General features: G+C 43.0%; 1 protein-coding gene across 1 annotated transcript; it reads right to left on the bottom strand.

The window, feature by feature from the left end:
- Nucleotides 1–358: 358 nt before the first annotated feature.
- On the bottom strand, nucleotides 359–16,620 carry LOC146181286 (uncharacterized). The gene is made up of 5 exons (XM_084575753.1): nucleotides 16,596–16,620; nucleotides 15,443–15,484; nucleotides 12,452–12,558; nucleotides 12,241–12,403; nucleotides 359–640 (listed from the first exon to the last, which is right to left on the bottom strand). Exons 1-5 carry the CDS (start codon nucleotides 16,618–16,620, stop codon nucleotides 441–443), a joined length of 537 nt encoding a protein of 178 aa, XP_084431879.1. The 3' UTR covers nucleotides 359–440.
- Between the last annotated feature and the right edge of the window lie 681 nt (nucleotides 16,621–17,301).

Genomic DNA, 17,301 nt, shown 5'->3' with positions numbered 1-17,301 from the left:
TTATTACTTAATGAGTCAAATGTGCATAAAGATTGGTGTTGGCCAAAATGTTCCTACACTATTCGCTTTGGAATTCGCAATTTATCCTCGCGAAATCTAATGGGAAGCTCGGATATGATATTTCCTACCAATACAAGAAAACAAGGACAAATATTCGAACATATGTTATCTAAATCAGTTACGACTGTTCGTAAAGTTTAGAGTTTAGTGACCAAGTCAGCTTGCTAGGGTTGCAATACTTCGTCAAAAATATGTGTTCCTTATGCACCGCCCCTTATAACCAAATGCGAGTTATATGCGAAATTCACGACATTAGTGTAAGGCACGCCAGTAATCAAATAAATCTTAACATGTGATGCATTTGCACATGAATATTTAGTTCATGACAAAAGTAGGGCAGTATCAATTGTTCCTACGGCTTCGGAAGCTTTCTTCATCCTCTAAGTATATACAACCTTTAATACTTCTCTCATGTCTTGCTTGCATTTTCGAAAGACGTAGTCCGTGAAATTCAGCCACACTTTATCGATCAGCGTTTGGTTTTGCTTGAAAACACTAAAGTTACCGAACGGGGGAAGCGAAGTCGTCAGCACCTCAAATTCTGTAATGGCCACATGAGTCAGTACCAGCCTGGCGGTTGCTGTAATAAAAGAAAAGCCACTACTTTTTAATCTGATCTCTAGCCATGCGACATACCCGTATATACACGATCTATGTCTACTCATCTAAAATACTATTGTTATGGCTGTAGGAATAACGAAGGTAAATAAATGGGGGAGGAGGTAGGCTTAAAGCACAGCTTGTAAGAGTATGATGCGGCAGTGATAATTTCACCTGTTTTCTAGCCCTCGTTTCAAAACTCCTTATAATAGTGTACGTGCCGTCTATTACTCGCCTAATCAATATATTTTATTCTTGCGTCTATTGCTTCACGCATATTCATTAGCGTAAAATCGTACGGTACTACACTATATTGTCACGTAGTGATGACAAAGACGTAAACACCAAAAGAGGACACAGGCGTGATAGTACTGAAATTAACTCTTTTATGGGGGGGGCTGACTTGCGTCCGCAAAAGAACTGAGCAACTCGGCGGCGGCGATAGCAACAAACGTGCTCGTCGATCGCCGAACAAAGAATTGCCCGTCGCACTCGTCAATGCTCAATTTATAGGCTACTCACAAAAATCTAGATAACGTCGCAAACAGCTACCAGCACAAGCTGGAACATTGTAGAAAGACACACGAGTGGCCGGAATCTTCGGAACAGATCTCGGTGCATCTTGCGCTACAACGAAACTAATAAAGGTACGTCTCGCCACATCGAGCATTAACAAACAAAGAATACAGAATTGATATGCGTACTGGAATCGATGTGATGAGGCCGCATGTCGGCGGCTGCTAAAAAACAACAAATATAGTTTTGAAGGTTTCGCGGCGGTATGAAAGACCCATCAACACAGATGCATTTCCCTGCTTGAACGAAGCCATACGAACATACCTGCGTGTACAATGGGCGGCGAGTATAACCCTGATTCAATGATGCTGCAAAGCTTGCTTCCGATCATACGTTCCTATCTCAAAGACGAAGCCCTAGTTGGGACCACCTGCCAAGTCGACCATGTTATGCAATATTGTTACGTCACCCTACGCCATGACTAATCAGAGCATGACTATGTCAACTTCAAGCTACCAACTGCCACACCCATGCTCGTGATTTCGCGCTCACAACGTTGACGCTGCAATGTCTGAATAACCGAGCCTCTGACGCTACATTTTTACACTGCATCAGCATGTGTACTGGCTGGGCATGAGCCACAGTGATGCATCGCGGAAAAAGATTTGAAACACATGTGAGAGATGGTTGAAAGAGGAGACGCGTGGCGACACAGACATCGTTTGCGGGGGTGGCGAGTAGGGTGACGCCTATAACAACTGACATCTTTGTGGCCACAGAGCTTCCGCCGCTGACGCCAAACGCGCCTGTATAGGTACCATCCCCGGAGAGCCAGGAGGAGCCAGTTCCAGCTTTGACCCTTCTAGAATGCCTAAGCCTTTTCGAAGTTGGATGGCGTGTGTCATATAACAGATGCGTAAATGAAGCGGTCATAAACTAAGCGAGTTGTAAACTTTATGTACGCCAACCACAATTCTTAAGGGGAACAGTAGTCGGGACCTATAAACGCTGCGGCGTCAGAACCTTAAAAATGAAATTATGTGTGCACAAAACTTTTAAACATCAGTCAGTGACCCAGATGCTGACGCAGTAGTGTATTTAATGCTTATATGTTTGTCCGTCTATGCACATACAGCCATCCACGCTTCGAAGAAATGACATCTACACTGGGCAAGTTTCACTGGTGCAAGCTGAGTGAAGGCAGGCTAAAAATATGTGCTGAAGAGTATATAGGTTAAAAACCTCCCCCGGTGAATACGGTACTCGATAATACGAAATTTGAACGCAGCACTTTACGTTGCAGAAAACGCAACGCCTTCGTCGTTTGCGTCGAAGGAGTGCGAGGGTACGGCGCGCCTCGGTTTCGTAAATCCTGCGAGGAACGGAATTGGTATGCCGAGACTGTGAATGGCAAAGAGGAAAAAACCGTTAGCGGTATTCGAATTCTCTTGGTGGCTGCTGCCCCACGCCGGTGATTTCAGGTGTTTACATCTCTGCTCCAGTTGTCAAGAGGGCCCAGAGGTTGCGTGTACAACAGTTCAACAGTTTTAGCAGAAGATTCTTGTGTTTGTAACAAATCAGTGTATATCTAGGATCTCCAAAATGCCTGCGTTCCTTTGATATAGTGGCTTATAGTGTTGTTTGAATGTGGTGTCAACTTTTGTGGCTACCAAACGTTTCTTTGTTTGCTCTCGGCTTGAGCAGGCTATATATATATATATATATATATATATATATATATATATATATATATATATATATATGAAGGTAAGAAGCCAACAGTCGGCGAGGCCAAGGAAAGCGTTGGGGATGGTACTTTGTCTTTTTTTTTAAATGTTTACTTGGATAACCACAGAAATTAGTAATGTAATCTGTTTAGGGGAAAGGTAATTAAACACAAAGTAGAAGAAAAAACAACGTGCCGATGGTGGGAACCGAACCCACATTCAAACAACACTATAAGCCAATATATCAAAGGAACGCAGGCATTTTGGTCAGAGATCCTAGATATACACTGATTTGCTACAAACAAAAGAATCTCAAGGTTCGTATACAGACAACATAAATGCCCAAGCAAGTAGCAGGTGGGACAGCGGCCGATGTAGCTCAGTTGGAAGAGCACCGGACGCGATATTCGGAGGTCGTGGGTTCGGTTCCCACCATCGGCACGTTGTTTTTTCTTCTATTTTGTGTTTAACTATCTTTCCCCTAAACAGATTACATTACTAATTTCTGTGATTATCCAAGTAAAAATTAAAAAAAAAGACCTAAAGTACCATCCCCAACGCTTTCCTTGGCCTCGCCGACTGTTGACTTCTTTCCTTCATGTATTATAACGGTCACCCTCATTTCCCCTTAATTGATCTGCACACACACACACACACACACACACACACACACACACACACACACACACACACACACACACACACACACACACACACACACACACACACACACACACACACACACACACACACACACACACACACACACACACACACACACACACACACACACACACACACACACACACACACACACACACACACACACACACACACACACACACACACACACACACACACACACACACACACACACACACACACACACACACACACACACACACACACACACACACACACACACACACACACACACACACACACACACACACACACACACACACACACACACACACACACACACACACACACACACACACACACACACACACACACACACACACACACACACACACACACACACACACACACACACACACACACACACACACACACACACACACACACACACACACACACACACACACACACACACACACACACACATGTATATATTGTTTGTACAACTTGCGAAGTTCGGGTATTTCATTGCTAACGTCCTTGTAGAACCATGCTGATGGTGATGTATTAGTCATCGCCTGAGTCTTTCAAATAATTTCCCTGCAACTTGCAGGCATGGTACTATAACTATTCGTATGTTTCAGGTTTCTATTTTTGCGCTTCAAGCCGTGATGCAAATGCTTGCAATTTCTCCACACGTCTTGCTTTCCTATGTTTGCGTGTGCTTTTTAAGTTTTTGGCTTGTGTGGAGGTTAGCTGATGTATAGAAGTCTTTAAACCTATTTTATATCTTTTGTAATAGGTACCCCATATTTAAGCTTTGTATTCGCCATTTGCGGTGAAGCTAGTTGGACATGCTGGTTTGTGATCTGCTCTTGTATAAGAAGTAGTCGACGGCCGATTTTTATTCTAACATGTACCCCCATTTTGCCTTTGCGGCAGGGATCTATAATAATAATAATAATAATAATAATAATAATAATAATAATAATAATAATAATAATAATAATAATAATAATAATAATAATAATAATAATAATAATAATAATAATAATAATAATAATAATAATAATAATAATAATAATAATAATAATAATAATAATAATAATAATAATAATAATGTTTTATTTACACCCAATGTGTACATAGGATGAGGGAGCACAGCAGAAAAAGTTGTAATGACAACTTGACAAGGCCGCAGGCCCCCAAAACAATAACAATGACAGCTTCACATCGGCAGTGCAGAAAATATACAATCACAAAGTATAAACACTAAAATTAACATAACGTTGCAACAGACAACATTCTTCACATGGGGGGGGGGGATAGAATGAGAGAAAAAAAAAACTAATACAACACTAGTGCAGACTTCTAGCATATGAAAATAATAATGCACACCTCTAAACGGACAAAAAATGGTTTCTAAGCTCTTTATAAGTGATTGATTCAAGTTTAATGTGTTTTCTATCCAGATCGTTTAATGTTCGTGGCAGTATGTTGTGTAATGTTTGGAGACCATAGTTTGTTCTTTATGTGTGTACCTTCCATTGTTCATTTTTGCGTGTAGCGTACGCTCTGTCGTTTGCTTTCAGTTCAGCTAGTGACTGCAGAAATCTAGAATTATTTATGAAATCTCGTTTAAGTGACTTACATAGTCGATAGTCGTAAGCTTTAGTAACTGGCATAATATTGTATTTTTTAAAGAGATCTTGAATATGAAAATAACGTGGGACATTTTCTATAATCCGAAGAAACTGCTTTTGTTACACATAAACTTTTTGCGTGTTTTCTTTAGTGGTTGAACCCCAAACTAAGCCACAGTAGTTAAGCCGCGATGAAAATAGGGAGTTATATATTAGTGTCATAATATTACGTGGCAGAAAATTATTTCGATAAGCCAGTCCCACATACCTGCGCGAGTTTACTTGTAAAGAAATCTACATGCGCATTCCATGAAAGGGTTTCATTAAAGATTACACCTAACGTCTTGAATGTCGGCACGATTTCTACTGGTATGGTCTGCATTGATATTGTTTTCGTTATTATTATGCTCTTGTTTCTAGGGCAAAGCAGAACTGCTTTTGTTTTCGTTGTGTTTATTTTAAGCATGTTCACGCGCAACCATTCTTCTAACGCAGCAAGTGTTAAATTTGCATTATCAATGAGTTCATCGGCCAATCGTCCAGTTAGAAATACACTGGTGTCATCGGCATATATAATAAAGTTAGCTGCGGGACAGTTATTCACTATGTCGTTTATATATAAATTAAACAAAAAAGGTCCCAAAATGCTTCCTTGTGGTACTCCACAGCAAGCTTGTAAAGGGTCGGAGAAATGGCCATTAATTCCTACAATTTCGATTCTATTACATAGATAGCTGCTTGTCCACGAATGCCATAATGCTCCAATTTTCGTATTAGTAGATGATGATTTATGGAGTCGAACGCTTTAGTGAAATCAACGAAAAGGCCCAAGACCAGTCTGCTGTCTTCGAGTTGAGATAATATAAACTCCTTTTGGGCAAGCAGCGCAAATTCTGTGCTAAGACCTTTCCGGAAACCGAACTGACAGTCGACTAGGAGGTGATGTTTCTGTTCAAACTGAACTAATCGATTTAGAATAACCTTCTCGAAAGCCTTAGGAAGCACAGGAAGTATTGATATTGGGCGGTAATTCCCCATATCGTTTCGCTCGCCTTTCTTAAACAGCATAGTTATTCGTGCCACTTGCATCTTAGACGGAAATACGGCCTGAGAAAGGCACAGGTTAAAAATGTGCGTAGAGCAAGGCGCGAGAACATCAACATGCTTTATTGGTACAAGAGTGAACCCGCCAATATCTTTACTAGTGCTGTTGTTTGTGCTTCTAACTAATTTGATCACTTCCTCGTTTGTTACAGGATCAAGAAAAATGGAGGTCCCATTTCTATAGAAATTTTGAAGATCATTAAATACCACATTGCTCTCTACAGCGTTCATCAGATATTTGTTAAACGCATCAGCAAGCTGCTTCCCGGACAACTCTGAGCCATTGATTACCATTTTTTCAATTGTTTCAGTGCCGACGTTTCGCTTTAGCACAGAATTAAGCCTTTTCCACAATACATCCGTACTTCCTACAGCAGAGTTGAATAAGTTATTCATATAGGAACGCTTTGCCTTCTTCAGCTCACTGCCTAATTTATTACCGTATGTCTTAAATTCTTTGAGTATATTAATATCCTTAGACTTTATGAACTGATTGTATAAATTGTTCTTCTTGTTTATTCTGCTAATAAGCTCGCTGCTTATCCAAGGCTTAGGTATCTTTCGGCGGCGCTTGGTGCGTACGAAAGGAAAGCTTGCTGCGTAAATAGTCTTCAGTTTGCAAATGAATGCATCATAAGCGCAGTTTGCATCTGCTGTGCTGTAAATGAAATCCCAACTCGTGGACATTACCTTTTCGCGAAAAATTGAGAGGCTACCGCATGTTATAGGTTGAAGTACAAGGATATTCGAAGTGTGTTTTCGACGGGCATACCTCCTCGAGCAGAAAAATATTGGCAGGTGATCACTCAGATCAAATGCAAATACGCCAGCTTTAACTTCATCAGAACCTATATTGTGCAAAAAACATCAATTAGAGACGATGAAGTCTCAGTTATTCTGGTAGGGAGGCTAATGACGTTATAGCAGCCGTGGGATTTTAATAAAATATCAAGTTTATATTTTACAGAGTCATTCTGCAGCACATTGATATTGATGTCTCCACCACAAATAAAATCTAAATGATTTTCGCTAACGAACACCAGTATTGATTCAAAATGTTCTAGAAAAGCTACAACAGAACCATTTGGTGGACTATCTCGGAAGGACAGGTGGCTTTCACTAATCTGGGGAGTCCCGCCGTATTCTCTTTTCCTTCAACCCCTCGTATATGCAAATTGAAGCTGTCCAGGATCAAATAAGATATCCTAAATGTGTTTACTAAATATAATTGATGATACACTGAACAAATTCTATTCCATTTTTTTTATCAGAGGCTAAGGCTACCGCCATATTGAAATACTGCCCTCCTTCCGCAAAGTATGAAGTCATGTTTTCTTGGTCTAGCGGCATAATATCAGCCCCACTGAAATTATCACCATAGTTCGGCTAATTTTGTGACTCAGGCGGTCACAAAAATCGAACTCGCGACCTTCTGCTAAAGCGACGACGGCCCCACTTTGCCTGTCCGTTGATTAAGAAGAAAAAGCATTTCAGCACAATGCGTGGCGACAGTGCGAGCGAGAAAAATTAACCTCTTAGGCTTAGTGCATCGGTTTTCGAGTAGTGCCTGCCTTTCTTATAGCGGATCACGAATCCGTGTTGGAGTGGACGGGTGCATTTTAGTAGATGACCATTTCGGTCCGCCATGTTGTGTAGCAGGGCGAAAGAGCAATGGTCTGTTTCTGCGAAGAATCGGCACCCAGGCACGTCACAGTGCAATTTTCCAATACCGCTAAAAAGGCACGTGGACTCCTAATCGGATTTGTTACAAGTCTCCTGCCGGCTACTGAACGTGCGACTTAATTTTATGGTGAGGCAACCCCCCCCCCCCCAAAAAAAAAAAAAAAACATAAAATAATGTGCCTCTGCTCGTTATTTTTTTTTTTTTTTTGGGGGGGGGGGAGGTTGCCTCACCATAATATATGTCCGTTGATTAAGTCGCATGTTAAGTAGCCGGTAGGAGACTTGTAACAAATCCGATTAGGAGCCCACGTGCCTTTTTAGCGGCATTGGCAAATTGCACTGTGACGTGCCTGGGTGCCGATTCTTCGCAGAAACAAACCATTGCTCTTTCGCCCTGCTACACAACATGGCGGACCGAAATGGTCATCTACTAAAATTCACCCGTCCACTCCAACACGGATTCGTGATCCGCTATAAGAAAGGCAAGCACTACTCGAAAACCGATGCACTAAGCCTAAGAGGTTAATTTTTCTCGCTCGCACTGTCGCCACACATTGTGCTGAAATGCTTTTTCTTCTTAATCACTACTTTAGAGCATGTATTTTCGGCTCTTCTTCATTATGACGATCTAGTCCTCACGCTTTAACATTTTAAGCAATTGTCTTTGGAAGCTGCTTAAACCAAGCGCATTTATTGGGGCCAAAGAGACAGAATGGCGCGTTGTGACTCTATATGGGCCCATTTGGGTTTTTTCCGAGAAAAATTGAAATCCTGCTATGGGAAGAGCAGTCATCTGGTCTTGATAGTTGCCTTCAGATGAAGACATTGAGGCATATAGAGTATGTTACCACTTATACTACGAGCGTGGCTGAACATCCTGGAGAGGCCCAGATCTGAACTTGCTGGGCATGCGCTTGTGATTGGCAGAGTACGTATGCCCATTAAGGTTTGCGTAAACAATCGATCCAAATATATGTCGAAGTGTCAAATTATTCCTTTGAAGATGTGATGCAAATGTATAGGAAGTATATTATTGGTCTTCGCGTTTACTGACTTCCCGATAAGCGGAACATTCAATATATCGAATTACGCGCTATGCCCCTTCAGAATGCATTTCCGATAGTGGTGCCCCAACGATAATTTGTCGCTCACAGAGTCGAGCTGGCTGAGCAGCATTCGGCATCAGCTGTAAACGCAAACGTTGCAGAGGAATTTGACATGATGAACGCTTAGTAAGCTTGATAGTACCTTTTTTATGGCAAACCTGTTTGCAACACTACAGTGGTGTCATGCAAGGAAGCCATCGCTTCTGTACAGTTGTTCGGTGAAGAAGCCTTGGAGACCGAAGGCTTGCGACGGCTTTCCCGTCGGTTCCTTCACTGCTTAGGGAGACGAATATGCCAAATGTACTTCTTTACCTCAGGTCTTTTCGCTTTTAAACAGAATAGATAGTGCCGTTTTCAAAGCACCGTTCTCAGCAGCTTTGATATGGACCCCAACACCAACAGTAGCAAAAGTAGAGGACAAACGCCTGCTCGCCCAGCAGCCCATTGATCTGTTATTCCATGTCCTGGTGGACGAGCGGTGGCTGTCCTTTCGTACCCTCAGCACCAAGGCAGTCCAACCAAATTCCGATAACACGAGGAGTGTGGGAAAGAAAGCTGAATCAATGCGACCGGGCAGGACTATAGGCACAGGGAAAGGTTCTCATAAGGGGCAGAGCACTAGGGCGGGATTTTTGCCGTGCAGCCCTTACAAGTGCATTATGCTGTTTCAGTCGAAGTACACGTGAGTCTCCCATATAGAAAGACAACAGTGAGGGTTGGGGTAAAGCTTGATTTCTAGGCGGGAAGCACTGCAATATTCTTGCCCAACACGACAACAGTATACCCAACAGTACGTGTGCCAAGAGCTAACACTCTGATCTGTCCATACAAGATTTTTAGAGAGCGTGGTCTCGTGCACAGCATAGAACACTAAAACTGTATCAAGATCATATCAATTATTAGCAGGGTGGCCTTGGCCTCCCGTTCTTGTCAGACGGCCGAGATAGCTTCGCACTTGGCGGCTTCGAAGGCTTATCTGATGGTGGGTTTCTGCTCTTCGAGGTCCATGCTTTGTCCCAAAACCTTGCATGACTCCTTATTGTACACTGGAGTGATGAACTGAACACATGACAACATCCTATGGGCTGGAGTAGCCCCTTCTACACTGGCGCTATATTTTCCGTCCTTAAAACCCGTAGAAGTCTACTCAGTTTGGCCGTGTTCGGAAAGGTGTCTGCCTGCAATGGCCGGCATACTGCTTCTTGCTTGCTTAGCTTTTTATGTTGTTCTAGATATTTCCATATGATAATCTGTGGAACTGCGCTATATCGTGAAAACAGTATAGTTGCTAGTTTCGTATCTAATATAGCGGCATAAGTGCAGAAAAAGTAAGAAAAGAAGAGTGTCACTGTTAGGGCAGGTGGACAGGCAATCCTACGTGTTGACTGCATGCCCATAATGAGGCTACGCTGCAGTCCACAAGGGGTAACGCCCAAGCGTTGGAAAGAATGCAACAGAGAATGTTCGTGTGAACGGTGCGGCTGGTGAAGGAGCGCCGAGTGCACCTCTAATTTTGACCCCTGATGCGAGGTGACGCTCGGCGCTGGGGTGCGCTATGGAGCCTCGATGCAAACGCCCTGTTTTAGGGTGGTGCCAGCCTTTGTAAGAATCAATGCCGCTGCCCGCTAGATTGCCGCCAAAAACCAGTCGCCATTTCGACTCTCACGTCTCACAAGTCAGCTTCCCTGTGAGGCAGGAATTCATGCACAATAACGACAGAACCTTATTCAGGGATAATAGTTAAATGCAGTGCATGCATCTACTACAGTCCACGCAGCTTCGGATGCAGTTCCCGTTGCACAGGCCATTGTGAGAGAACAGGTTTTCGGGCATTCTTAACGCGGGAATAAAGGGGGGAGCACTGTCACCCTGGGGGTGAGGAAAGAAGATTTAGAATAGGGGATCTTAACCGGATAGGGTAATAGTGGGTCTGACAATGCGCATGCGCGGAATTGCGGCCCGCTAAATTTGGCTGGCTGGCTCACCAAATCTGGCGGCCACTCGTGCCGCTCTTATTAGAGTTGGCACCACCCTAAAAAAGGGCGTTTGATTTGAGGCTCCCTAGGTTGCGCGAGCGGGTAGCTAGCCACTATAAATGCGCTCAGCCAATTGCTGCGAGAAGCATGCCGCTAGCGTGAGCACACTGCTTTCACGCCTCTACGTTATAAAGCAGCTCTTTGGTTGGCATGTTTTGTCTATCAAATTGTAAATACATCGAAGTGTTTCGCGATTCTTTTTGGTTTCAATGCATCCTGATTAAACTGGATTCTTAGTTTTGCACGAAGTGTTCTGCATGGCGGGATGAGTGGGAGCATTTGGCACTTATTTTTGTTGGATGTGATTTCGAGCTTTTTCTGTCGGCTGGTCTCACAAATACATCGCACACCGAACAGCCTAGGCTGGTGACTAGAAGCCGTGTTTCAACGATAATACACAGTAGAAGAACGCAGCGTAGAAGCTATTTCGGCACTCCCTGTCAGCAGCGCTGCAAGGGAGCAGTTCATATTCGGGCGCATCGTCAGATGGTGGCGGCCGTGTTTGGGCTAGAAATGAGCCAGGAGTTCTCCCCATCTGTTATAGCGGAAGGAAATCTACTTTGGCGAGTCGGGTGGGGGGGGTTCAGTGTGGCCTGCTGCTGCCTTATGGTACAAATGGTGGAGATGAGCGGCCGACGTGAAGTGCTGCTTCGGTGCTTCGGAATCTACGGACACTGTTCCTACAGCCTTGGATGCCTGCCGCCTCCTGCTGGACAGTGACAAGGTCCTGTGTGGACGAAGCCGGCTGAGAGGACATCAACGCTTATCGGACATGAGCGTGTTGGCTTGAACGAGACAGTGCTCGAAAGTCTCCAAACATGGAGGGAGGTTTCAGTTCATCCCTTAAACTTCCTTGTTTCTCTACAATGTGTAAATAATTGTATAAACATATGTCAGTTCTCTTCGATCGCTCATTGAGATACATGAATACAATAATGCGTTTAAGAACTACGGGGAGGGCATGAAAAGTATCAATCTGCCTATATTGCATTCCTTGTTGCTATGGAGGCGGACACGAAATGGCGCATAATGTTTTGCAACTCCTCTGGTTAATGCAATCCAACTAAGCGGCCAAAATGTTTCAGACATTCTGCTTTTGCCTAAGAGGTTTGAGTTTACTTACCAATAGCAAAGTGCGCTGATATATCTGCAGGATTGTTCCATCCTCCATATGGCTGAGTATCCACGAGAACATCGAATTTGTTCTTGACAGGTTGTCCGTAAGACAGCGCGCCGTCGTACACAGCGTAGGAGCCAGGTATGGGAAGCCTGCAGATTGTGCTCTGCTACAACACCCGCGCAAAATTGCACACATTTATGTCAGCTATTCTCACTTGCGGGCCCCTCAAGATAAGCACTCCATCAGACAGGTTGAACCTGAATTGGGTGTCACTCTCGTTGAAAGGATTGCGAACTGAGAAGTAGTGATCCGGCAAGTTTACTGTAAAATTTTCAGAGAAGAGACTATGCAAAAAAGTGTGCATCAGTGCTTTCTTGTACTGTACAGCTGGAAGTAAGAGAAAAAGCAGCGCTGTTTTACCGGATAATAACCGCAAAACACAAAATAACTCTCCGCTCAGAGTTGTGCGCAAGTATAGCGCGGAAACTTTCAAAGTTAAGCTTTTTTACTTCCGAAACGAGTTATTTGACAATTAGTTATGAAATAATATAGACCGTATTAGGCCGAGTTGACACCGACACACCACAAAAATGGCCCAAAATGGCAAACGTTTAACCCTACTCAAACCTGGTTATAACAAATCGATAGCGCCTACCGTACTGACTGAGTGGTTAAGGTAGTCGACTACTGAACACGACTGGTACCCTAGTTCGAATGCAAGCGGTTAGATTCTGCTCCGATGGCTCTTGTTAGTGTTAAAGCATTACGAGCCGACTCACGACAGGCCATTTTTCCAGGCTTTGAACTTCCGGATTACTGGTTTCGCAATAATAAGTGTCCGATGTTTGCAAAGCAGTAAAAGATTATAGTATGCAAAAAAATTCTACTTTTATTGCAGTTAGGAAGTGTTGTATTCTTAAACCTTTTTTGAGAAATGAAAAGAAAATGTAGTTCCTACGTTTCGTTGAGATTATGATATTAGCAAAGAAATGACTCTCTGACGCGAAACTGGTTTTCCTATAAGATTTCGTTACGGTATGTAGGCGCTTGGCATTCTATGTGACGCTTTCACAAGAATTATCCTGCCCGTATTCGTCGCGCTGAGTCACTCTATATGAGAGACTTTTACCGCCTTTGCTCTGGAGGAAGTGGTGATCGATTTAGCTTCGGCAGGAACAAAAGTAAAACTCATAATAGGCGACAGTAAGACTGCCATTCAAAATTTTGGAAAAGGCAGGATCTCGTCACAGGCAGCGAAGGCCCTTAGCCAACAACCACTCAACAGGAAAATTCAGTAAATCTGGACACTCGCGTAAGCTACCGTCGCTGGCAACGAGGCGGCCCATGAGCTAGCTCGAGCACTCGACTTCCAGGGAGCCATGTTACCCCCGACAACAGGGGTAACGAAGAGCGGTTGCTAAATTATGGGGAAATAATAAACCATTGTCGATTGGCACGTAGACCGGTACCCCCACCAGACCCAAAATTGATTAACAAAGAAGCTGCTGCATGGAGCCGCTTGCGAACTAATAAGCACATGAATCCGGTCTTGGCGTAGAATGTGTACCCCGGGACGAGAGAGCATGTAGATGTAGTGATTTTGGGGCGAGAGGAACCCTCGACCTCATAGAACGGGAATGTTTTCCCGGGGTGGGAAAATATAGTCAGCTAGAATAGCAGCTTGGGCATGTTGGTTATGCAACTTGAGGTAACAGCGCGGAACGTGGACGGAAGCACACGATTAGAAGACGACACAACGAGCGCTGTGTGTCGTCTTCTAATCTTGTGCTTCCGTCCACGTTCCGCGCTGTTACCACAAGAGGGAAAATATAGTTGACAGAGAGAGAATTGGGATACGTTGCTGCAAAGCTCAGACTCTGAGCTCAGGCGGAACATCGTCCATCTGGCGAAGGAGGCTGCTTTGGGCCAAGGCCTTTCAGCCAGCCTTTCAAGTGGCGGCCCCGTCTCCCAGGACAGCGCGTTGGGGGCGGAGGTGATCGGCTTCTTCCGGTGGAAAATAAAGTTTTCAATCGAAATTGATCTATGTGATGCTGGTTTTCGGATGGCACTAAGCGCCTACCTAAAGGCACTTATAGTGACTGAATGCTATTAACCTTCCTGTAGAGTGATAGGAAGCACTGAGAGACAGAGATAGAACAATAACTGGAAGTATGTCGCTTAAGGCAATATGTATGTCGCTGGAAGTATGTCGCTAAAGGCAAGTTGTTTCCATTGCTCTGCGTGCTATTCTTGGTACACTTGGACTGATATGGATGCTTCTAGAGAACGTAGACCTAATGAAAAGCGCACTAAATTTCGTGTGCTGTAGACAAAACTGACTGAAAACAAATGGACGTTGAGGGTGATGCACCTGTGACTAGCGTAGTCAGCCTTAGCGAGGCGCCGAGAAGTGCCTCACGCGCAGGAGAGGAAATACCTGCGTCGCCTATATAGAGGATAGTGAAGGAAGGATATGCATCTTTATATTTATGTTATGATAACGAGCTGAGGGAAAAACCCAGATTTTTATGGAAGAAAAATGGTGAGGTTCATACCCCTATTAGTCTTCGCGGATCCATGTACGCCTGAAAAAGAAACGTTTTTGGATCTAAAAACATAATTCCACCGAGTTCGTGTACAACAAATATATTTCCATCGACTTGGAAAACTGAAAGGCGTTACGCAAATGCCAAAAAGTCTAGAAAATGTCCTGGGACAGAGTATTTGAACCGAATTTTGACATAATCTGTAATCACACCATATAACTTTGAGAATATTTGTATGTACTCTCTCGGCAGGCCTGTATGTCTAGCAGTTTATTTAAAGAAGCATAGACCTCTTTTATGCTGGAAGTCCTAGTTACTCGTTCTAAACCCTAGAAAGCTTCAAAGTCAAGCTTTTGTAAACCTTCAGAAGCTTTAACATTTTCTTTAAATATGTTCACAAAATCTCCTTACACTCAGAAAAGGAGCCCCAGAAAGGTGTCTTTGAGAACTATTTCCGTTTACAACTTCTAAAGAGACATTTCTCCTTCTTACAATGTGTTTTTTTCATGACAATATTCTTGGGAAATCGAATGATTCACTAAGGGGCCTTATGTCAGCTGTTGCCTATAATACCTTCACTACTACTCTTGAATACAAGGTTAAAAACGTATTTTCACCTTATGTCAGAAATGGCCAATCATGACGGCAATTTAGCTTACCTGTTAGGACAGCCGCGAAGATAAAAAATGGCAATTTGGCACCTGCAAAATGAAGTGCAGTTAAACCAAAGTTACGCTGGACTACCTTGTTCAAATAAAAAGACCACAAAAAAACTTTCACAATGCCTTTCAATGCGTCGGCTGCGGTTTGTCGTCTAGTTCATGTATACATCGGCCATATATGTGTAAAATGGCCCGATCAGATTCGATGCCTGAGCTGACCATTAGAATATTATTTATATTTACAGGTCTAGTATATATTAGTATCATAGACAAAAATACCGCAACGCTTATTCATGTTTCTGTCTTGAATCTAATTGATATAAAGCAACCTAACTATCGAAGAGTGTAAAGATATATGAATTCATGCGTATAGGCGCCGCCTTTAAAACAAGGATCTTGCTGAAAAATGCTTTATTTTACTTACAATTTCGATGTATCTTCGGCATGTATAAAACGACTAGAAAAATTGCAAGTCAATGACAACAGTTTTCCCTCTACAGGGGCAAAGGTTAGCTCACCAGCTCAAGGAGCACTGTGCTGACGGATACTGCGAAATGCTTGACGTGTAATGTAGACAAGCGTGAAGGAAAGTAATAGAATACAAGTGTGGCTCATTGCTTACTTCGTTTCGGGACGATTTCTCCATCGTTTGGAGAGCAAAATTATGTATTTGTTTTTGTTGCAATCGTAAGCGCCCTTTCTTCACGCACTGAAGATACAGGTGACATTTCTTTACCATTCTACAGGAAAGTTCACGCGCAAAAATTATTTTGTACAAACAATAGTCGTGGAGGGCTTATAACAAGAAAAATTAAATGCCTTCTTGTACACCGAGGTAAAGATCAGCAGCGCCAGTAGAAGTAACTACTGCTGTACGCCCTTTGGTAGCTGAACGTTGTCATCAATGGCATTTCTGACCCACGTCTAGAAGTAAACAGAGTAGCACGATTTAATGACATTTTGCTGAGACACTGTAAGAAGCTAATGAGAAGAGCCCAGCGTAGCGGCTGGTTCGCATTTTAAGATGAATGCAGCGCAGATGCAGCAGATTTGGCAAACGTGAATGAATCTTCTCTGGAGCTTAACAATAATTCATAGTTCGTGAAGTTGTCGCTGCTATGTTGAGTGAAAGTAGAAAACGAGTGCATACGGTGGAAGTTTGTAGTCGGCGCCATATCATCTTCTGAGGTTTGATCAAGGAATGGTCAGGAGGGGGTAGAACGGCGACAGTTGGCAAAATGCAGAGTAATATCGTGATATGTGAGGAGGTGGTTCCTCGCTATGCGGAACAATAGCTGTCCGGTTGAAGAAAGTTCGGACTGCCCCGTGTTCGGTGTGGAATACTAAAAATATAAAGAAAGCTTCACTACTAAAACGACACTAAATTTAAGGCCAAAGCCATTCTCACTTTTGGAATAGTCCAACTACCGGGAGAAAATATTCGAAACCTGGGTTCTGGAAAGAATAACAACCTACTTTTTGTATCGAGATCTTCACGATTGAAACATTTTATTTGAAGATATGATAAGTTGTGATATATCAGCTTTTGAAAACGCTCCTACAAAAATTTGTAAATTGTTATATTCATGATCTCAGTCAGCAATTTGTAGGCGTTACGCGACATCAACTTTTTCCATTTTAGTATCGCTTACGATTTGAGGGCTTCCTCTCCGCATTCATCGTTTCAGTCCGTGATTTAATGATGTCTCTAGCTTTTTTTTTTTCAGACGATGACACTGTGTACACAAGATATTCGAAGCTAGGGTTCTGGAAAGAATTAAGACCTACTTTTTGTATCGAGATCTTGACGACTGGAACATTTTATTCGATATCAGCTTTTGAAAAGGCTCCTCAAA

Source organism: Amblyomma maculatum, chromosome 8 (assembly GCF_055883805.1).
Source record: "Amblyomma maculatum isolate TAMU_Amacu chromosome 8, ASM5588380v1, whole genome shotgun sequence".
Classification (NCBI taxonomy): domain Eukaryota; kingdom Metazoa; phylum Arthropoda; class Arachnida; order Ixodida; family Ixodidae; genus Amblyomma; species Amblyomma maculatum.
This window is presented reverse-complemented; position numbering and strand designations above follow the sequence as displayed.